We start from the raw sequence: 23,082 nt of genomic DNA, 5'->3' as shown, positions 1-23,082 counted from the left end.
GGAGCTATTCAAATAATTTGATGGCCGTATGATGCTAAGACAGTACTTAAGGGTAAGAACAGAGTAATTACTGTGAGGGTATAAAGAACTAAACAACACAGGAGTTACTGAGAAAGCAAACAAAAGCAGTTTTCTTTCCTACCTGAATAACCCCTGTGGTTTACGGTTCTTTCTGTCTTTACTGCAATAGCTACCATTAAGTTGATTGCATGCATAAGACCAATAATGAGGATGGTTCAGCTACCTATTTGGGTGTGAATACTTCAGCAATATTGCCCTTTTAAAGAATGTAGACCATACCCTGGAGTGGCACTGGTGGAAATATCAACAGAAACTCTAAAGCAAAACCAGACAAGGATGCCATGGTATCTGTTTAGCTGAGCAGGTTTGAAAAGCAGCTCCTCCATTCGAAGGGTGTGTCTGCACAAGGTAATGGCTGGGACTGAAGGGGCATCCTGTGGTTCCTCAGACACAATCTCTCTGTTCGCCTGTATGACCAAGCTTCTGCAAAAGGCGTGGAGAGAATTTGATGGTTCTGTCCTCCCACCAGCACCTATGCAGCATCTCCCCACAGGGTGCCTCAGAAAGGGTGGGGTGGGACAGTGGACACTTCTATACACCTCCTGCTTAACCACCAAGGACCAGCACAGGCTGAGACAACACTGCCAGGGCTCATAGCATCAGGTCTGGAAGATTGTTTACAGTTGCACAGAAAGCTTCTATTCAAACCCATATTTGCATGGCCCTGAAATTCTGGCAGGGAGGCTCCCTGCAAGAGAAGGCATCTTTAAGACACCTAGGCAGAAGGGGGCAGTTTGGCAGGCACTCCCTGGCAGCACCACAATATGGCATGCTACACTGTAGAAATAGCCCTGGCCTCAACCGTCTACCCAAATGTCTAAAGCCCTCCCTTCCATTGGGGGCTGGTCACCTCACCCTCAGAAGGCGGCATGATTCCTTCAACATATACTGGGGGGCCCGGGGCAGCACAAGGGAACGGGTCAGTGCAAAACGAGGGGGAGAGAGGGGCCGGAGCTTTACCTCGGAATAGACATAGAGAGGTAACACCAGGATGGCCAAGAGCAGGTCGGCCACGGCTAAGCTGACGATGAAGTAGTTGGTGGTGGTCTTCAGCGCTTTCTCGGTGCAGACGCTGAGGCACACCAGGAGGTTCCCGCCGATGATGAAGAGGATCAGGAAGACCCCCAAGACCAAGGCGATGAAGTTGTAGTCCGGAGCCCCTTCCGGGACGGGCAGGGTGACGGTGTCATTGGAGGCGCCTGCGGTCCCGTTGGCCCCCATGACCACCCTCGCCCCCTCGCTAAGGACCCGAGCCCCGCGGCAGAGCCCGCGCCCCCTACGCCCCGCAGAGCAGCTTCAGGGGCTCGCCCGCGCCGGAGCTCCGCGGGTCACATCTCCCCGGAGCTGGCTGGGCGGGGGTCGGGGCCGAGGCTGCCCCACTCCATGGCGGGGCCAGGGCGGCGGCTGGCTGGCCCGCCCGGGGGCAGCGGAGCCTCTCTAAAGCCTCGCGGCCGCTCTGCAACCACAGCGCTCTCCTCCCAGCGCGGCGGGCTCCCGGCGGAGCCACCCAGCCCGCGTCCCAAAGTTTTCCCGCTCGGCCGCGGCACAGCCCGTCGCCACCATGAGGGCAGGCGAGGCAACCTGCCGAGAGAGCCGCCCCGGCGTAATCCGCGCTCCCTTCCCCACCGCTCCGGCCCGAGTGTTACAAGTGGGTCACCTCCAGGCGAGGCGAGCAAGCTGCTTAAGCCGAGGGCTGCCTGCTCCGCCCGGGGGGCTCCGCGCGCCAATCAGCGGCGGCGGCGGCGTGCGCAACCCCAGCTGCTCTGGGGCTCCGAGCCCCCAGCGCCCGCCGCGTGAGTCAGCAGCCCGATTCCCCCCACCCCCGCTGGGGAGCAGCAGGCGCTCTTTGGCGGAGGAAGCCTAAGTTTCGAGGGAGGACGGCTTTCCCGACCACCAGCGGATTCCGAGCATTTCTCTCCTCTCCCGAGTTTGCGTCCGGAGCGTGGCTTCCTCCGGCCACGTGCTGCTGAGCTTGCAACGAGGGCGACTATTTTGGCGGAGGGGCGCAGACTCGGCAAAGAGGATCCACTGGATGTCTTTGGGATAGTAGGATGGCGCGTGGGAGCGGGCAGCCTGAATGGCTTTTTCAGAGGTTCGGCTCGGTGAATGTAGGGCGGGGCCTTGCTACCACCAATTTAAAAAAACACAAAACAGGACGTTGAGAAGACTCCCATTTGATTTCACGATGCGGCTTTTTGAGGCAAAGGTGTTGCGTCATGAGTGATCTCACTGGCCCCTGTTGGCGCCTTTGACACTCCTGCCGAGTGCGCTCTGTGCGGCAGGCGCGACAGCGGACTTCGGAGGGAAGAGACTCCTCAGGCACGTCACCATACAAAAGAAACGGGAGAAAAATTATACTCCTAGCAGAAGACCCTCCTCGTGGAAGGAAGATGTCCGGATTCTGCATCACGAATCATTATCAGAAAAGGCTTCCTGGTGTATTTTTTTATTAATCGGGCGTCTTCCTTATCGGGTCCTTATCATAGCTAAGGGTATAACCTTCACAACCCAATCCTAGCCAAGTTTACTCAAAAGTAGGACCCACTGCATAGGATTGCACCCTCAGTTGATAATTCAGCCAAAAGTGGTTAGAACCACATTTCCCTTCCACCTTCCTATAGTGTATGGGAATGAGAATACCATTTGTAAGGATTCAATGGATGCCTTTGAAATGTTATGCTGGGGGTGAGTAACAGTTGGATCTAGATGATTTTAAATGACTTCATATCCTTTTTACATTTAAGTGAAATAAAACCACCATCATACTGTGGACCATGTCATAATCTATAGACAGCATCACATAAATCACACATCCATGGCATTGTGGAGATGTAAAGTACAGAAACGAAGTTGAAATGTATGAATCCTCATGACTTTGGGACTAGATCCTCCCAAACACAACATAAGATCTCCTATTATATCAATAGCCACAGTATACACCACAAAAATTAATGGATCCAAGCCTTGGACACGTCACAAAGCAAAAACATAGTTTTTGCATCAGGTCAGGTGAAACTAACCATCAGATCACATATCATGGCCATGGCCACAGCTCTCACCACAAAAATCACGGGTCTACACCTTTGTGGCAACACCAGGGAGAAAAACCATGGTTCTGAAGCAAGGCTCCTCAGGGTTTTTGAATTGGGTCATCCCAAAGTCACCATCAGATCACATATTGTGTCCATGGCCACAGCTCCCACAACAAAAATCACAGCTCCATGCCTTTAGGGCAACATGAGGGACCAAAAACATGGTTCTGAAGCACAGATCCTCATGGATCCTCAGAGGTTTTGCATCAGGTCACCCAAAAGTTACCATCAAATCACAAATTGTGTCCATGGCCACAGCTCCCACCACAAAAATCACGGATCCACACGGATCCACACACTGATCGCAACACTAGGGAAGGAAAAACAAGGTTCTGAAGCATGGGGTTTGGAGGATGAAGATAGAGGAAATAGGAAATCACCCTCTAGGGCAATGGTTCCCAACCTTTTTCAGGCTGGGGACCGGAGAGGGGGAGTGGCGCTCGGTGTGTGGAACTTGCTGGTAGGCACAAATGCGCAGGTGCGGAGTTGCCGCACCTGCGCATTTGTGCCTATGCCCCCCCCCATCGCAGCGTGGCGCCCACGCATTTGTGCCCACCGGTGAGCGCCGCTCTCCCTCTTTCCCCCTGTTCCCCAGGCGTCTCTCTCCCCTAGGCTTGAGTGATTCAGCCACTGAAGCTGCCAATCACTCCTGGCGCAGCAAGCGCTGTACTGCCGGGAGGGGGGGAAGGGAGGTGCGCCTGTGCCTCCCTCCCCACTGCCGTGTCCTGGTACCGAGGGCTCCATGGCCCAGTACCAGGCCGCTGCCTGAGGGTTGGGGAACACTGCTCTAGGGCACTGGTTTTCAACCTTTTCTTTGCCATTACACCAACTTCGGTGCCAAAGCCCAGCCGGAGAAGCTGCCAGTTTAGTGCTGTGGAGGCGCTTCTGCTGGCCCCCCCAGACATGGCCATGGGTGACCCCGCATGGGAAGTGACTGGAGCGAAGGCCCTGCCTGTGGGAGGGGACTGCTGCCGCTGCATCCTACTCTGGGCCAGGCTTGGACACGAGTCTTGCTCCTTTGGCTCGCTGCTTCTCTCCTTTCTCCCTTCTTGTAACCATGGGGGGTTCCACGGCAGCCCTGCTGCAGAGCAAGCGGGGTTTGCCGGACAGATGGGGTGACTTTGGACCTGCAGGGGGAGGGGGTCGCTTTCCTGCCAGCTCTGAAAGAGCTGAACTAAGCGTTTCGGCGCATTCCTCGGCAGGCGCCAGCAGAACCCTCCAGGTAGGCTGGGCAGCTGCAGAGGGAGTCAGTAGGGTGCTGGAAACATGTGTGCACGGGTGGTGCACCTGTGCACAACAATTGAGGCAGCATGGAGGCAGCCATTGCCATGGCTCCACCGCCTCCACCCGCCGCTGCCACCACACACTTCCACACGCTGCCGCTGCCACGGCGGCAGGCAACCTGGCAACCCCAGGGAGGGGAAACAGAGAGGAACAGACCTATCCACTGGCAATATGATAAATAAAGAAAAATGTCCTATTTTTTTGGTTTTCCTTGTGTCTTTATTCTTTAGGACTTCTGTCAAAATGGAATCCAGGTAATCTCAGTTTCCAGTTCTTTCATCAGAGACAAGTCCTTATATATATTAATAGTATAATACTGGCCACAGGCTCACATAGGTATGGGGATACCAGTTTGTATTGACACGTTCCCAGGGAAGGGGCCAGGCGACCCCAAATGGGGTCCTGACCCCAAGGCTGAGAACCACTGCTCTAAGGACAGGTCAATGAGATGAGAGGTGAAAGGTCAGTGTTCTTATCTGTCCCACTAACTCTATGGTAAAGATACTTTCCTGTCAGAGTCACAAGCCAGGAGACATAGCACAGAAAGTTATTTCTAACACCCACTGTCAATGACTCCTTGACTTAAGACACAAGGTTCATTTGACTTCTAAATTCTCTGAATCTGGGTTCCAGGATGTCTTTGGATGTACAATAGTTCATTGGTTTCAGCCTTCTGCATGTTGTGTTGTAGGTGGTACTTCACATCAATGTTCTTAGTATGTTTCTGCATGTGTTTTTATTTAGAAATATGAATGCAGCTTTTGTAGTCTTCATACTGGGGTAGGGGCAGGGGGGAACATTAATGCCCAAGTCCTTTAGAAGCTGTTGAATACATTGTAGCACTTGACAGCCATGGGCTGTAGACCCACATTCTGCCTCTGATGTTGATGTAGCCATAGTCTCTTGCTTGGTGCTGACCCAGCTTCTGATGCCATTGCCATAAAAAGTCAGGTAACCACTAGTAGACCAAAAGGCATCTTACTAAACTGATAAAGTCCCAAAGATGACACAAAGGTGATTTCTGTCACAGGACTTGGGGATTAGAGGTATCTGCCAGTAGCCTGATGACAAATCAGTAGTGCTGTTGTAAGCTGCTGCATCTAAGTTCTCAATTGCACTTTCCACCCCAGAAAAGAGAATAAGGAGCAACAAGAGTGAGCTTATTCACGTTTCTACACTCCTCACAAGAAAATATTTCACAGGGGCATCTTCTATCAACTTCTTGGGTACATGACAACCAGGGCCCCTGAGTCTGAGTAGGACTCCTTAGTCACCCCCCACTGCAACATTTGTTGAAACTCAGCAACCACTGTTTCTACCACAAGTCTGTTCAAAGTGTAGGGACTTTGTTTGATTGGAGCATGAGCTCCTGTTTTGACATGATGAGCAATAAGATGTGTTCTGCTGCTGAGTACATTAGCAAAGGGCCTGTGGAAGCAGATTAACATTTGACACAGTTCATCCTGTTGGTGAACGGTTAAGACTTATATCTGCTCCAGCCCCTTTGCCTCCTCGATTCCAGCCACAAGGTCAGGCATGTCCAGTGCATCTCCCTCAGAGCCAGCTCTTAAGGGAAACATCTGCCCCCTCCTTTTGCTGAATAACTTCAGCCTGTTTACATGAACCATCTCTGCTCTTCTCTGGCAGCCCACCTCTTGAATCAAGTAAGTCTCCCTTTCCAATTTTTGCAGTAAGTATGGGTCTTCCCAAACCACTTCCAATTTGGCTACATGTTCAGCTTTTAGCAATGAAACTTTATCCCCCACAATAAAGACTGTGGTCATAACCTTACGATCATAATAGGCTTTCTGCTGGTCTTGTGCCTGCTTGAGGACCTTTCCAGCTAACTTCCTGACTTGTTCCAGCATAGTTCTTCTCCAAATACTCAACACCAGAAGGGCATTCAACTGATCAGCCCCCTTTTCAGGGGGTGTTTAATAACTGCAATAGCCTGTTCACCCTTCTCCCCAAAATCAGTTTGTCCCAGGCTGGCTGTGGGGGCATCTCAAATGGCTGATACAAGAAAGGGGAGTCCCATGTCCCAGACCCCAGAGCAATCCACAGTGTACACCTTCAGCATTTCACTCTCCTCTTCACTCAGATTTGCCAGCTGTGTTGTTTTCCATCAAGGGAAGACTATGTAGCCACAGGCGATTCTGGATGCATAGCAGGAGCATCCTCCCTCTGGGGAGCCTCTGCTGGAGTAGTTGAAGAGGAGGGTGCTTCTGTTGGAGAGCAGGCGTGCATTCCAACATGCCACAAATGCATCCTCCACTAGGTCATTCTGCAAAACAGCCTCTCATGCAGGAGGACACAACAGAGTTGGGGAAGCCTTATGACTGCAAAAGAAGGAAGTGGTGGAGGCTCCACATTAAAAGCCTGGGAGACAGTGAACAGAAGGCTAACTATGTCTTTGGCCAGGTGGTGCACTGAAGCTATCTGCTTGATTAACTCCATTCTCAGGCCTCTGAGAATGTCCCAACCAAGGAGGACATGCCGGTGGAAGGCAGCATTGACCCAGGGGCTGCTAATGGACCTGGCATCCACATAAGCCATGGGCTGATTAGAAATATGAGAGTCATAGGTGTTTACAGACACTGTTCCAGCACATTGGATGGGGTGTTTCAAGGCACTCCTAGGACCTCGGCTGAAATTGCTTCTGATGTCAATGAACATGAGAAAAAATTACTCCCCCCTATAAATGCAGCGGCCAGGATCGTCACATCAATACCATGGAGGTCCCACATCTGGCCCATTCTCCACCAACTGCAGGGGTTGCCAGTTGAATTCCGGATCAGATTAAAGGTTCTGGTAATTACCGTCAGGGCCCGAGGGACCGCCTATGCCCCTCAAAGACCTCTACGGTCTGCCACCACCAACTGGCTAATGGTCCCTGTCCCTAAAGATGCCCGTCTGGCCTCGACCAGGTCCAGAGCATTCTTTATTCTGGCCCCCACCTGATAGAATGAGCTCCCAGAGGAGATCAGGGCACTGATGGAGCTAAAACAATTCTACAGGGCCTGCAAAACAGAGCTCTTCTGCCAGGCATTTGGCTGAGACCAGGCATAGCCAACAACATCTGAAGAGTCCCTGCTCCCTCCCAGAACTCCTAACAGTGCACTGTGCTCCTGGACCTGTTTGCACTGTTGCACTGTTGCAATTGTCAGGTAATAGTATTGATGTTACAGTTATTTATACGTTATGGATTGTTTCTTGTCTTGTTTATATGTTTTTACTACCCGAAGAAGTCACGGCTTACAATCGTTTATACGTTTTTATGTAAACTGCTCTGAGCCTCCAGGGAGGCATATAAATAAACTAAAATAAAATAAGGTAAAATAAAATAAGATACAATAACAATGGTGTCACTGTGTAAATCCTCTAACCACTGTCTTTACAAGGAAGAGACTTGCAAGGTGCCACTTTTGCTACCCAGCTTTCTGAGAGCTCTTCCTCTCTCTGGGTATTAGCATTCAGCTCAGCTCTGTAGCACTGGATCATCTCAGCCTGAGGCCACTGTTATTTTAGCCAGCCTTTCTTCTTTACAACAACTAGACCAGGCTTTCTCAATCAGAGTGTCATAAAACCCTGGGGTTTCTTAATGGCCTTGGAAGAGTTTCCTGAATAGGTGGGAGTCATTTAGGCTTTTGGAGACCAGTCATAAAAATCATTGCATGCAGAATGTAAAATGTAGCATAAAGTGTGACATAAACCAATAAAACAATCAGTAAAATATATTACCTAGGTATGGGGAGTATATCAGTATTTTAACCATTGTTTCCGAAGCCTCATTGCCTGGCAACCAAACTTAGCCTCTTTAATGGTCGGGAGTCAATTAATTTAATATATTTTATTTGTTAAACATTGATCAGGTGATATGACCATACATGGTCACATTGACCCCTTTCTCCCAAAATGGCCAATGATGGGCCTGCAGGGGGTGGGAATTGGAGGGGCTCCAAGTGGTCATGTACGCAGCCATGCTTCTCAACCATATTTTGCATCATCGTACCAATTCTGGGGATTCTCGAAAGGGTTCTCAGCAGTAAAGAAGTTGAGAAAGGCTAAACTAATGCTGGGAGCAATTGAGGGCAAAAGAAGAAGGGGACGACAGAGAATTAGGTGGCTGGATGGAGTCACTGAAGCAGTAGGTGCAAACTTAAATGGATTCCGGGGAATGGTAGAGGACAGGAAGGCCTGGAGGATCATTGTCCATGGGGTCGCGACAGGTCGGACATGACTTCACACCTAACAACAACAACAAACTAGAGGTATGTCTGGGTCAGAGTTCCCTCTTCCCTGGGATCTCAGTTCTTGGGCTGCACCTCAGCCACACATTTTATTTTGGGGGAACTCTCCTCCTTGCCTGGCTCACCTCTTTTCTCCCTTGGGTCGCACCCTGTCCTGTTGTTTCCATACCCTGGGCCCCTTCACCTGACCTCTTGGCTGGGCTGTCAGTTGATTGGCAAAGAGGTCCATGCTGTCCAGTGAGGTTGGGGTTACATCAAGCAGTAGGACCTGGAAAAACTGCTCCCAAAACATGAGATCACTCAGCTGGGCATAGGTACTTGTTTGAGCATCTTCCAGCCATGAAAAGAGTCTCTTGAAGCATGACATGAAACCAAAATGGGTTTATTTGGTTTCAGGCTTGTCTTCCAAAACTGAATCTAGAAAGAACAGTGACTATTGAATCAGGCACATTGCAGTCTGTAAGGAATCCAAATCTGTAATCCAAGTGTGTAAGGAATCCAAATTCCAGAGATCTGTTCAAATTTGTATGAACCCCTTCCAGGCAATGGAACCATGTTTTGAAGGACACTTTGAGATATATATTTGCAAACTGAAAAAGAGTTGCCTCATTTTGTATGTCACAAATGACTAACAAAGGAAGGTGTATAGGAAAATATTTGTGGTTGAATACCTTGCTGGCAAGGCCGTACAGTGCTGTTAGGCCGCAAAGGAGTGGATCAGCCTGACTTGAACCCAAGTAGAGTCATCTGTCTTTTTAGTTCATGGATCCTGTCATGTAGAATTCCCAGGTGGTTCATTTTCATGGCACAACACACCACAGGACTTCTTTCTTCTATGCTGCCTCTAAAAGAAATATGCATCTGTTTATGCAAGAACAGCCTTGAAAATAGGATAATTTCTCTGCATTATTCTTTGTAGGAAAAATATAAAACAGATTAGAATGCAGTTGTTCAATGACATCTTAAAATATGACTTGTTAATAAGCAGATTATTTCAATCTAAATAGGAACAGCTGTCCATTGGTTTATTGCCAAAACACCACCAGACGGGCAAGAGAAGAAAATAATTATTCTTAATGGAAAGCTAGAAGGGGGGGGGGATCCCACTGTGGAATGATATTATAACTCAGTAGAAAAAAAAGTGTGGACAGTAGCAGTCAGCTAATGTCCACACTTTTTTTCCTACTGAGTTATAATATCATTCCACAGTGGGATCCCCCCCCCTTCTAGCTTTCCATTAAGAATAATTATTTTCTTCTCTTCCTCGCCTGTATGGATCCTCTGTGGATGGATGAATGAGGAATAATTTGCATCTTTCAGACTATTTTGTGTAGTCTCTGTAAACCTTTCCCATATATTGTAAAAAAGTTAGTTTCTAGCTTCCATTATTAAAGTTAAAGAAAATGATTGTTCAAAAATCACTCATCATTTGTGATGAATCTCATGACTTTTGAGAAAACAATAACTGGTGACATTAATAGACCACTATTAGGGCTACACTCCCTCCTGTATAATATTTTGAGAATTCTTCGATGTGTATCTGGAATAGCTCTGAAAGCCAAAGGCAAATCAATCAGCCAAACCAAACCAAAACTGTTTTCACAGACATGTACTTGGAAGAAGCACAACTCTCTGAACAGGATATCCTTTTATTGTATTAGTTCCAAATCTATTGGGCCAGCACCCTTTGAGGGGGACATGAGATACTTGCTGTTGGGAGTGTGTGTGAAAAACACCTGCTTGGCATTTGGGCTACTGGAGAATGGAACAAATGAAAGGACAGAGAGCGGCACGTGGCGGGGTGGCTAAGAGGGACCTCAATAGAACCTGATGCTCGTGGGCTTCCTCTAATCAGCACCTTCCCGGCAGTTTGGCGGGCCTGATGGAGAGGGGGAGCTCGACAGGCATGTTGCTTGAACCCCGTGGGCAGGCCTGCTGGTGGGATTCTTTCCCCTTCCCAGATGTGTGGTGGGCATGACCACTAGGGGAGGGGATTGAGCTAAGGGATCCTCCCCTTTGCTGGCTTTGCCTACGCTCATCATATTAATAAATACTGTGACCTCATTTATTAAAAAAGAAACGTTGTATTGGTACTTCTTTGCGCTCATGATTTGTCCCTTCCCATCCACAGCAAGTCCTTCTCCCCATGTCTTTAGGTGCTCCCCTTTTGCCTCAGCCCCGCAAGATAGCCTGGTTTCAGGTAAGCTCCTAGAAGAATTCCAGAGGTTCACTTTTGTAACAGGGGGAGAATAAATCTATGTACTCACAGGAGCTGCAGAATGCAACATTCTATTGCAACTCAGTGCCAACTAACATAGGAACGGAAAGCTAAGAAAAAAGAACAAATTTAGGGAATGGAGTTTCCCTCCACTCCTAATCAGGTTTCAATTAACTCTTTGCTATCCATTTTACTACATTCACATGCACAGGCACAAAGTGTAACAGGAGAAAAGGGAGGGAATGCTCTGACAGCAGCATGTGCTGTGCTAGGTGACAAGGCAACCCACCCCCAAAGAAACAGACTCCCCTGCAAGAAAACCCTTGAAGGGAATGCCAGAAGTCCCCCCCCCCCAATATGGAAAAGCCACTGAGGGGCAAAGCTGAAGGCAGCATGGGGGGGCTGTTGGTGTCAGCTGAGGCAGGAGGGCACCCTCTGAACTGCAGTGAGTAGCTGGCACATGTAAAAGCATCCCTGGGGGAGACATTAATACTCTGGAACTGGAATTACAGCCCTCAAAGAAAATGACAGTACTCAATTTTTTTTAAAGGTTGTTTTATTTTTTATGCTTATAATGCTTAGGAAATTTAGAGTTTGGGATAATACTAGGAAATATTTTCAGCAAAATGAAGGTATCAGTTGCTTCCAGAGTTCCAAAATATCCCTGGGAATGGTGCCCCACTGTTATTTGTGCCACACAAAGAACAGCACTGATTTCTGGATATTGTAGAGCTCCAGTTCTTTTAACATCCTTAATATGACAGCAGAAAAACAGTTGGAATTTCCAGGGTTTAGAGAACTCTTACACAGAGCTCTCATCTGCAAACTACCATTTTAATAATCATCTATGTTGACCAATACAGCACAACATTTGTTCTGAAAATTCAATGTTCCCTGTTCTACATATTGTGACATTCTAATATCTGTCATGAGCCTCTTGTGGTGCAGAGTGGTAAGACAGCTGTTTGAAAGCTTTGCCCATGAGGCTGGGAGTTCAATCCCAGCAGCCAGCTCAACGTTGACTCGGCCTTCCATCCTTCCGAGGTCGGTAAAATGAGTACCCAGCTTGTGTGCTGGGGGGTAAGCGGTAATGACTGGGGAAGGCACTGGCAAACCACCCCATATTGAGTCTGCCATGAAAACGCTGGAGGGTGTCACCCCAAGGGTCAGACATGACCCGGTGCTTGCACAGGGGATACATTTACCTTTTAATGTCTGTCATGTGCTCAGTTTGAACTCACTGTTCGGCCTTTTCAACAGACATTTTGCCAAGATGTAAAGGGGCATGATCAAGGCTGGTTTATCCATGTAGTACGTGCTACAGGCACTGCAATTCCAGGGGGATCAGGGCCATAGCCTGCTTCCTCCCTGCTTTTCCCTCTTTAGGGACACTTGGAGTGACGCCCTGTTCACTGTTGGGGCCCGTCTGCCCCCAGTCCAGCTACTCCTGTTGCAATTGTGCTCTGCCAGGGCCCCTTGAATCCTTAAACTGGCTCTGCTAGGGCCCTGTGAATCCTTAAATCACTTCTGGGGATGATGAAGATACAATCTAGATTCTATATAAAAACTCCTGCAAATGGAATATGTGGTAGCCTCATCCTGCCAATTCTTAAACTAGTCTATCTTGCAGGTGTTACTAATTGGGCTTCTCAGCCTATAGACCTTTGATCCTCTTCAAAGCCAAAGTATGAAAGGAGCTCATTGGCTCTTCATGATAACTTATGAGCCACACTATGGGCGGGGGAAAATTAGGAGTAGTGAGGTAATTTTCCAGAGAGTGCAAGGGCAGGATATTGGCGGCGGAGATAGCGCTTCTTCACCTCCATACATTTCTTTTGCGTGTAGTCTGCTGGTTGTTTGCTGGGGGAAAGCGCCTTTTAAGTTGGTGAATCCACTTTTTGGGATTCACCAACTTGTACTTTAAAATGGCCGATATCGCGAGCAGGTTGCTGGCCGGATGCAGGAAGTTGGCAACGTCATGCAGAGCGCCCAGAATATAGCGTCCGTAGGCGGTGAGTATGATGCTAAATTTATGGTGTGCAGAAAAGTCCTGGAAATTAGCAAGTATCTATCTCAGCACCTTCATCTGCTAATTTCTGCAGATCTGTTGGCAAACAGTATTAAAGGCCTAAGATCACACCAGGCTTTTCTCCTGCTGAAATGACAGCCTTACTGTAGCCCATTGGTGCATTCCCCAGTCTCTTAGTGCAATGAAATGTAGCATATAAACTATACTTTTGTTCATGTGTCGCTCTGAAAAAAGCGATCTTTTGGAAACAGAACTGCACATAATTAAGATTGTAATGGTTTTCCAACAAACCAGCCATATTAATCATCCTGTGCCTGTCCAGCAATTGTTTTTCTGAAAAGTCCGTTTTTCAGAAACAAATCCAATATCCTTGTATTATCCAATCAGTGCTAATTTCCTCATTTTTCATGTTTGTTTTAATGCACTATATGCATGGAGAGAGAAGGAAAGAGATTCCTGGAACTCTTCCCTAACCACCTTCAAACGGTGCATAATAACACATTATGTAGCCTTATTGGCAATGAGTAGTCAAGATGGGGTTTATATTTATATAAAATGTTTATACACTGCCTTATCTCCTCAAATCCTGGGCAGATAACAAAACAGCAAAGCTGCAAGACTTGGACATAATAAGTATCCAACAAGGTAATACCAATACAGATTTAAAACACAGATTGAGAAAGCAGCACTCAGAGTTAACACGGCCAAAATGTTTACCCTCCACCAAATGCCCTCTGGAACAGAACAATCTGATACATCTTCTTAAATGCAGTAAGTGAAGGTTCCTGTCACTCCCACACTGGTAGGCCCTTCCAGAGAAATTGACCTTCCACACAGAAGAGCCATGGCCAGAACAAAGTAGTTGAAGATATTACCCAAAGAAGCCTGGTTAAGGAATGCAAAGGTTGCCAGCTCTGGGTCGGGAAATTACTAGAAATTTGGGATATGGAGCCTGGGGAAGGCAAAGTTTAGGCAGAGCAGGGGATTAGTGCTATAGAGCAGTGATTCTCAGCCTTGGGGTCCCGACCACATTTGGGGTCACTTGGCCCCTTCCGTGGGGATGCCAGGTTGCTGGCCGCTGCTGTGCGCCTGCGCGTGTCAGAATCCTGCATATTATGCCAAGATTGATGTGTGTAGGTTGTTCACTTTGCTCCTTTGCCTCCTGTAGCCATTTTCTTTCAGCTTTCTGCTAACTTCTAGAATGTAGATGCCTCCCGCAGTTGCAAGGTCGCTGCTCTGGCTAGCTCCTATCACCATCCCAAGCTGGCTGGTTTCCCAGACCTTGCACCTGGCAGTTCTGTTGTGTCTCACTTTGAAACCTATGTTACCAGTTATAACCAGTGGAGTGGGGGGGGGTCATGGGGTCTTATAATGTAATGCTTGGCCTATGCACCTTAGTTCTGTCAAGGAGTGCAGATGATTCGGCTTGAATAAAGAATCTTATAACTGAAAGTGGATTTCCTGTCTCCAAGTCTGGGATTCTGACAGCGTGCGCCTGTGCCCTCGCGCTCCTGCGCACATTGCCACTGGGGTCGCAGCGGTAAGAAGGTTGAGAACTGCTACCATAGAGGCTACCCTCCAAAGAAGCCGTTTCACCAGGGGAATTGACCTCTATTATCTGGATATCAGTTGTAATTCTGGAGGATCTCTAGGCTCCATGTGGAAGTTGTCAACCCTACAACCCTACAATATGGTAGTATACCAGGGTGTGCTGTTCAGGAGGTAGACCATGAAGAGCTCTAAAGGTGATAGCCAGCACCTTGAATTAGGCAAGGAATGCTACTTGCTGTATGAAGGACTGTCTTTGAAGACATCTCAGAAGCTTCAATTGAAGCTTCTTTGATGTCTTCAAAGACAGTCTTTCATACAACAAGTAACAGTAATCCCCAAACCCAAGCTGGAGTCCACCTAGGGAAATCCTTATGCTGGCGCTGGGTTGGACAGAGATCTGTCTGTCTGTCTGTCTGTCTGTTTATTTCTATCTCAAGGAACTGGACATTGCAAGCGATTACTCACTTGAAACCACCTATCTCTTAGGCAAATAGAGAAAGCCAAACAGAAAGCAAACCTACAATTGACAGAAGGCTTATGGACCAATGAGAACCATCATTTAACAACCAATCAGGCTTCTGGCAGGCTGGTTTGACTGTATATAAGTTCATGCTGTTCTTACGTTCAATATTCAGTGTTTCTGGTTGGAGTTGGAGTTAATAAAGAGCTGATTGATTTTGAAGAACTGTGACTGTGTTTACTGATCACACAGACTTAATAACCTTTAAAGTGGAACCTCGTCTATAGGCATGTATTTGCAGTTCCCATGTGGCTATCAGGCATGTGGGAAACCTGGTGGCAGTATTCTAGAATCTAGACTAACAAATCTACACCTCTAAAATTACTATCATCTAATGCTGTGGATTGTCTTTAGTCCTGTTAGAGCTGTTGTCACAGAGCAATTCTGTCAGCGTTCTCACAGCCCCACCTACCTCACAGGGAGTCTGTTGTGGGGAGAGAAAAGGAAGGCAATTGTAAACTACTTTGAGATCCTGGGTAGTGAAAAGCAGGGTATAAAAACCAATTCTCCTTTTCTTTGTTTTCCTTCTCATTTGTTTTAAAGTGTTGTCAGAGCCAACCCCAGAACCTGCAACACCCTCACCCACCCACCCAGCTTCAGAAACTGCTTATAGTACCACAGCCAAGCATTAGATTGTGTAATAGTGTTAGCTTTTTTAGAGGAAGAGCCACTGATAGTATTTCAGGAGAACCATTGATACTGTCAATAACCATATTACTGTACAGTTATTTGCAAAATAACAAGCTTATATAATAAAAATATTGACTAGGTAGAAAACTTTTTTTCCCTTTTGAAGCAAAGTCAATATAACGTTAGGGTGCCTGAACCAACTCTGGGATATCTAAGTTTGAATGTATTCCAGTTCATAATCAGAAATCATTCCCAACCAACATGAACAAAACCTTAGTTTCAAATCCATACTGAAGTTCCCTTTAATGCAGTCATATGAATTCGAAAAGGAAACTACATTTTAAACAAAATCTGGAGATTTATCCATAGTAATTTTTTCTTGGATCTTTAGTATCATTAAGTTTTTAATGTAACGTCTGAGGAGGGAAGATGTAGATGGGCTTCTGATTTATTGAAAGAAGTTTCATTGGAAAGAAAAAGTGGTTCAGAAATTCTGATATGGCCCTGTATAAAATCTAAACCTGTTTAGATTCATAATGGAGGGCAAGTAAAGAAAATACCTTCAATACTGCTATGGATAATTTCTTGCCTGCTATTATCTCTTTGTTCATTTCCAGTGTGCTTCTTTTGTAAAAGTTCTCCCCTCTATTAACTAAGCACTTACACTGAACATTTTTTCCAGAGATTCTTCTGTGTCCTTTTGCCTCCTAACCCAGAAATCAAGTGCTAAAGCTTAATGCTACTCCTTTGCAATAAAGGAGCATTTGAAAAGGTAAATCCCCCCAATTCTCTTATTCCAATTAGGGCCCTTCCTTGTGCAGCTGCTGAATCACCCCCCCCCCCATGAAAGCAATCTGTTCCTGGGGGGTGGGGAGGGACAGAATCAAAGCCAGGGTCCTGCTGGGTTGCTGGTTTATTATTATTATTATTATTTTTCATCCTCCTTCAACTCTATAAGCCGATTAAAGGATATTTTACTTTTATGGGGGATGGATTTAACCAGGCAGTTCCTAGTACCATATGACCTCAATACACTCTCATTGCATGAGGTGGCTCCATCCTTAGGGTAGGTATATGACTTTACTGTAGGTTATTTGCATTCCCATGATGGTATTCCCAGAGCAATAATCACAGCAGTCACTGAACATATGCCTAGCCATGTTTTCTTGCCCAAGGAAGGAGGTGGAGGGATTCAAGAAAAGGAGCAAATGGCCGCCAGTAGGGTGGGCTTTAAGAGTGTATTTTCTTCGTTTGTTTTTAAAAGATTTATACCTCACCTTTATATTTTATATTTTAAAAATAAATTCTCAAGGTGGCTAACAATAAAATCCATACACACCAGTTAAAAATAGCAGCCATTAAAACATGTGCAGTTTCCCAATGATGGGATTTCTCCAGCAGGCAGTCCCTGTAATACGTCTGTAAAGGCGGAGGAACCCTCACCCCCAGCCCAGTATCACATAGCTGTTCCAGGCCTGTATTTGCCTCGAGGCACCCCTGTAATAGGCACAGGGTTTACTTGTCCATTTAAAACATTTCTACCCGCAGACTCAAGGCTGCAGAAAATGTAGCAAGCAAACCCAAGTTGTAAAGACACAAATTGTTTGAATCCCTACCCTGTCGTAGAAGCTTGCTGGATGACTTTGGGCCAGTCATATGCTCTCAGTTGAACCTACCTGAAAGGACTGTTGTGAGGATAAAATGGAAAAGAGAGAAAATATGTTAGCCATTTTGGGACTTTTCCAAGACAGCTTCCCGTATTCCTGTATGCTGTAGTGTGGGGCTGGTTCACTCATTGCAAAAAATAAGTGGGGGGGATCAGAAAGGTCTTTCTTCTCCCCCAGCAAGTTGGAAAGTTGCCCTTCTGCACTGAGAACAGCTGTTCTGAGCTGCCAAAAGCTCAGTTTCCTTTATTAGTCTCTGCTGCCATCATGGGGCTACTAATTCATCCGTCCATCTTCGTCATGAATGTCCTTGCACTTTTCTTATGAGTACTTCAAAGAGATTTTGAAAAGTTGCAGATTTTCACCTAGGGTCCTCCCCCCCCCTTTTGGTGGCAGTACCCAACAATATGAAGCACAGGCACCTTTTGGCTCCTCCCAAGGGGGGATTTGGTGGAAATCAGTGCAACCTTATTTATGACTATCAGCCCCTTTTCTTTGTACAAAATAAGCACTGCTTCTGTGCATTTGAAGTTATTGAAGACTGGAGAGAAGATGAATAAGAGGTGATATAATAACCATCTTCAAGTACTTGAAGTGTTGTCATTATAGAAGATGGAGCAGAGTTCTTTTCTGTTGCCCCAGAGGGTTGGGCCAGAATCAATGGGTTGAAATTAATTCAAAAGAATTTTCAGCTTAACATCTGGAAGAAGTGCCTAACAGTTGGAGTGGTTCCTCAGTGGAACAGGCTTCCTTGGGAGGTGGTGGGTTCTCCTTTTTTGTAAGTTTTTCAGCAGAGGCTAGATAGTCATCTGACAAAAATGTTGATTTTATGAATTTAGGCAGATTGTGAGTGGGTGGGCAGGAAGGGATGTGCCAGTGTGGCCCTTCCTTGTATACCCAGGGAATTGCTGATCGCCACTGTGGGATGGTAGGTGAATTTTCTCCAGGCCAGGATGGATTCTAGAGATTTTTGGTGGTGGTGGGGAATTAGGGGCACCATGTCTGCCTTGTAACAAGCAATTCAGTTATACTAAGGTCTAAATTACCTTCAGTATTAGTTGATCTGAAAAATCTAAATTGCCTGCATTGTACTTTTGATTTTACTTCTGCATTTTATTCTGTATTAACATGTAACACAAATTGTGCAAGATGCCCATGAACTAACTCTGTACATGTAACCAAACAACCTTGGAAGAAAATGTCTTTATGGTGGAGAATTGAAGCAGGGGCAAGGGGAGATTACACATTTTCAAGATCACCATCTTTCATTTACAAATAATCCTCCCCTTATAATTTTCCTTCATATAATCCTAGAAGCAAATATTTTGGAGAATATACTTACAAGTTTGTCAGTAGCTGTCTTTTCTAACATACTTTCAAGGAAGCAAAAATTATAACCAATTTCATTACTGCCAAAGATTTAGAGGACATATTGCTTTCCAGTTTTTTATTAACAGGAAAAATGTGCCTTTTCAGACAATAGAGTCAGAAGTTATCACATGTTTAAAGGATAATAAACAGGAGCCCTGGCCAGATCCTCAAAAACAATAGCAAAATAGTTTCCACCATTCTAACATGGCATAGTTATAGGCAGAACTAGGAACATTTTTGTTCTCAGTTTTCAGAACCACAAGAGGTTGGGCCTTTTCAAGTCCTGGCCAGGGCTCCTGTTCGTACCAAGAAGGCTCAGCATAGCCTTTCTTGGCCCCAGCAAGCCTTCCCAGGGTGGAGGGCTGGATTGGACTCATCTGCCCCCCTCTCCCTGCTCCAGGCAGGCTCGCCAAGGTTGGGAAATGGCACGGTGCGCCTTCTGGGGGTCAGGGGAAGGGAGGAGATGCTGACCTCCTTTCCCAGTGGCATCCAAGCACTGAATGGCCACAAGTGCCTCAGAGTTCTCGTTGCTGGGTTTGTTGGGGGCGGGTGTGAATGGGGCCAGCCCAATGATTGGCCCGTAACATTCCAGGGGACTGGAAACACAGGCCAGACCGGCTCCACCCAGCCAAGTGTTAGAGATTGCATTTATATTCTATCCTCCCTTAAGGCTTCTAACAGAATGGTCAGTGCCCTCAGAAAATGACAAACCCCAGAGTTCTTTCAAGGAAGATCAGTTTGATTAATTTTCTAACGCAGATAAGAAGCCAAAATTGTGAGTTTCATGGTTGAACAAGACTTTAAGGCAGTGTTTCTCTGATTGAGTCATCCATTTATAAACATTAATTTCTTCTCCCCCATCTCCAACTCACAGGTAAACACATGGATTCACACATACCCAGCTAGCACACAGGACTGTATACAAGGAAAACTCATGGGCTACAGCAGATCCATACTGAGTGGCAGTTTCCACTGATTACCCTTTCCCACTGCAGATATCCATCAAGTCATTCTTCCAGGTCCTTTATCCCACCCAGAATAAACAATTTGTAGAGATTGGTGCTGGGCTGCAGTGAAGGGGGGTGGGTAGCTTGCAGTTAAAAAATTAGCAGACAAAAAAGAAACAACATAAAGGTGAAAAAAGGACTTTATTTTCTATTACTCAAAGACTGTTATTTTGTTCAAAATGTAAGATGCAAAAATTCTTCCAAAATATAAGACAATTTTTTTCACCATGGGGTGATGCCAAAATGGGGTCCAGATGTTTTAAAATACCCATTTTCAAGGGGACCCAAGCTACAATACTAAAGGGATCCTACATAAACATTTTGAGCTTACAGCTGGTTTATATTGTTAGATGACTGATAATGCAAATGGAGCAATTGCTTAACACTATAAAAAAAAAAACACACCCCCACCACCATTTCTCACCTCCTCGCTTTCCTCCCACTTTATCATGCTGCCTGGCACTACACCTGGCTCATTAAAATGGCTGCGGAGAGGGACTCACAATACCAGTGAGTCTCCCCCTGCTTGTCAGTCATGGCAGCCAGCCAATCACCTTTCTCCTAGCTTTAAAGGGAAAGCGATCTTTTTTTTTAAAGTAAAACCTCTCCATTGCCATGCCTATGCATATAATCATAGATGCATAGTGCATAGTTTAGCCAGGCCGTTTTGGAAGTTTGACACTTAAAGATGAACAGAAGTAATTTTTTTCCAGATTTTTTTTTTTTGGGGGGGGGGTTGAGAGGCATGCTTTGTGTGCCAACTGGGGGGTGAGAATTTTGTTTGTTATGACTCTATGGACCAACACATATTTGTTGGTCCAGGCAGCTTGCTCAAAAAAAAAAAAAAAGCCCTGTTCTAGGGAGAAGGGAAAGGGAGGTGGGCACGAGGGTGGGTGCCGGAGAAGGAGATCATGCCTTGCGCCCACGCAACAAAGCTGGGGGAATCCAGTTTTGTGGATTCCCCAACTAGCGAGTTAGAATGGAGGATGTGGCTGACAGATTGCTGCTGGGACACTGGATGCAGACAACGTCATTTGAAACACCAAAAATGTGGCATCTGCAGGAGGTAAGTGTCACACTTTATTTTCAGGGTGCAGAATGACCCTGGGTATTTTAAAACATCCGTCCCTGTTTTGGCATCGCCCTATGGGGGAATTTTTTTTGTCTTATAATTTGGAAGAATTTTTGCGTCTTACATTTTGAACATTTTTGCCCTGCACAATTATTTAAGGTAATTAGGTCACTTACCGCCCTTGAGGAAGGGCGACAAATGATATGGGAATTTGACTTGAGCTGTGTGGCATTATTGAGCTATTTTGCGGACAAAGTCCTGTCGCTCCGCCGTGACTTTCCTGTCACAATTGATACAGTTAGTGAACTGGAAGCCCTGTGGCCATTGAGGGGGTTAGTGTTTGATGCCTTCAGGCGGCTCTCTGTAACTGAAGTGGACAAGTTACTGGGTTCAGTGAGGGCGACCACTTGCCCCTTGGATCCCTGTCCATCCCGATTGCTCAAATTGCTCAATCTTCCGATTGCTCAATCTCGCTTGAGGGAGAATGTCAACCTCTCCTTAACATCTGGAGAGTTTCCCAAGGGGCTCAAGGAAGCAGTGGTATGCCCTTTACTGAAAAAGCCATTGTTGGACCCATAGAACCCCGCCAGTTACCGCCCAGTTTCGCACTTGGCAAGATGATAGAGCGGGCCGCGGCAGACCATCTCCTAGGTTTCTTGGAGGAAACTTTGGCCCTTGACCCATACCAGTCTGGCTTCCACCATGGCCACGGGGTGGAGACCGCACTGGCCACCCTGATGGACGATATCCGGCGCCAGCTCGATCGGGGCGGTTCAGCCATTCTCGTGCTTCTAGACCTGTTGGCCGCATTTGATGTGGTCAACCATGAGCTATTGGTACACCGCCTTGCCGGTGCTAGAATAAGGGGGATTGCGCTTCAATGGCTGGTCTCCTTTCTCCAGAACCAGACGTAGAGGGTTGCGATGGGGGAGAATATGTCGAGCCCTTGTGAGCTCCCATGTGGGGTTCCGCAGGGGGTGATACTGTCCCCCCCACACACTTTTTAACATCTATATGTTCCCTCTAGCCCAGCTGGTCCAGGGCTATGGGCTGGTATGTCACCAATATGCGGTTGACACCCAGCTCTACTTAATGGACGGCCGGCCGGACTCTGCTCTGGATACATTTGCCAGCTGTTTGGAAGCAGTGGCTGGATGGCTCAGGCAGAGTCACCTGAAACTCAACCCCTCCAAGACGGCAGTCCTGTGGCTGGGCAGAAGAGGGCAGGACCAGGAAGCACGCCTCCCATGCCTGGTCGGTGTGCAATTAACATCTGCATCAGTTGCCAGGAACTTGGAGGCCTTTCTATGGAGGCTCAGGTCACCAAGGTGGCTTGGACGGCGTTTTTCCACCTTTGCCAGGCCCGGCAACTAGCACCCTACCTGTCCTCGGAACACTTAGCCACAGTGATCCATGCAACGGTCACTTCCAGATTAGACTTCTGTAACTTGCTCTACGCAGGCCTACCCTTGTCTTTGACTTGGAAGTTACAGCTGGTCCAAAATGCAGCTGCCAGGGTCCTCACCAGAACACCTCTGAGGGCCCACATCCAGCTGGTGCTTCGTTATCTGCACTGGTTACCAGTCTGTTTCTGAATCAGATTCAAGGTATTGGTATTGACCTTTAAGGCCATACACTGGGTCCCATCTACCTGCGGGACTGCTTGGTTGCTTATGCCCCCCGCAGAGCACTCTGTTCTATGGGTATGAATTTGCTGGTTGTCCTGGGCCCACGGGATGTTTGCCTGGCCTCATTCCGGGCCAGGGCCTTCTCAGTCCTGGCCCCAACCTGGTGGAATGTGCTCCCGGAAGAGCTAAGGGCCCTGCAGGAGTTACCAGCTTTCCGCAGGGCCTGCAAGACGGAGCTCTTCCTCCAGGCGTATGGTTGAGGCCAGGGCAGTTCTCCCGCTAATCCATCTGAGGATCCCCTCCAATATTGAGATCTCCAACATCGGGATTATTTGCTATATCTACTGGATTGACTCCCACCCTCTTCTGAATATTATTTTCCACCAGGCTGAACATGGGGGAAAAGAATTGTGACCGCTGCTGCTTATATGTTGTATGATGTAATTTGTAAATTGTAATTTGGGGTTTTATGGGGATTTTATTGTGTTTTTAACTGTTTTATGCTGTAAGCCACCCTGAGACCTAATTGGAGAATGGCGGTCTAAAAATTAAATACTAATAATAAATAATAATAAACACAATATCACACAAAGGAATCTTTGAGTAATATAGAATAAATTTATTTTTTGTCTTTACATAGATTCTTTTTCATTTGCTGGTTCACAGAAGCAACTTGCCTTTTTTC

General features: G+C 46.8%; 1 protein-coding gene and 1 long non-coding RNA gene across 2 annotated transcripts in view; both read right to left on the bottom strand.

The window, feature by feature from the left end:
* Nucleotides 1-2,151, bottom strand: part of DRD4 (dopamine receptor D4) — a 33,970-nt gene extending 31,819 nt beyond the window's left edge. Inside the window, exon 1 of the mRNA XM_077321377.1 lies at nucleotides 1,042-2,151. Coding sequence (XP_077177492.1) covers nucleotides 1,042-1,302 — 261 coding nt within the window. The 5' untranslated portion in view covers nucleotides 1,303-2,151. The remainder of the gene's footprint in view (nucleotides 1-1,041) is intronic.
* A 7,380-nt stretch (nucleotides 2,152-9,531) lies between these two features.
* Nucleotides 9,532-20,152, bottom strand: LOC143829858 (uncharacterized). The gene is made up of 3 exons (XR_013228261.1): nucleotides 20,122-20,152; nucleotides 17,272-17,340; nucleotides 9,532-9,551 (listed from the first exon to the last, which is right to left on the bottom strand). It is a non-coding gene; the product is annotated as an uncharacterized LOC143829858 (long non-coding RNA).
* Between the last annotated feature and the right edge of the window lie 2,930 nt (nucleotides 20,153-23,082).

This window comes from Paroedura picta, chromosome 2, assembly GCF_049243985.1.
Source record: "Paroedura picta isolate Pp20150507F chromosome 2, Ppicta_v3.0, whole genome shotgun sequence".
NCBI lineage: Eukaryota > Metazoa > Chordata > Lepidosauria > Squamata > Gekkonidae > Paroedura > Paroedura picta.
The sequence above is the reverse complement of the archived record's forward strand: the minus strand, read 5'-3'. Positions and strand labels throughout refer to the sequence as shown.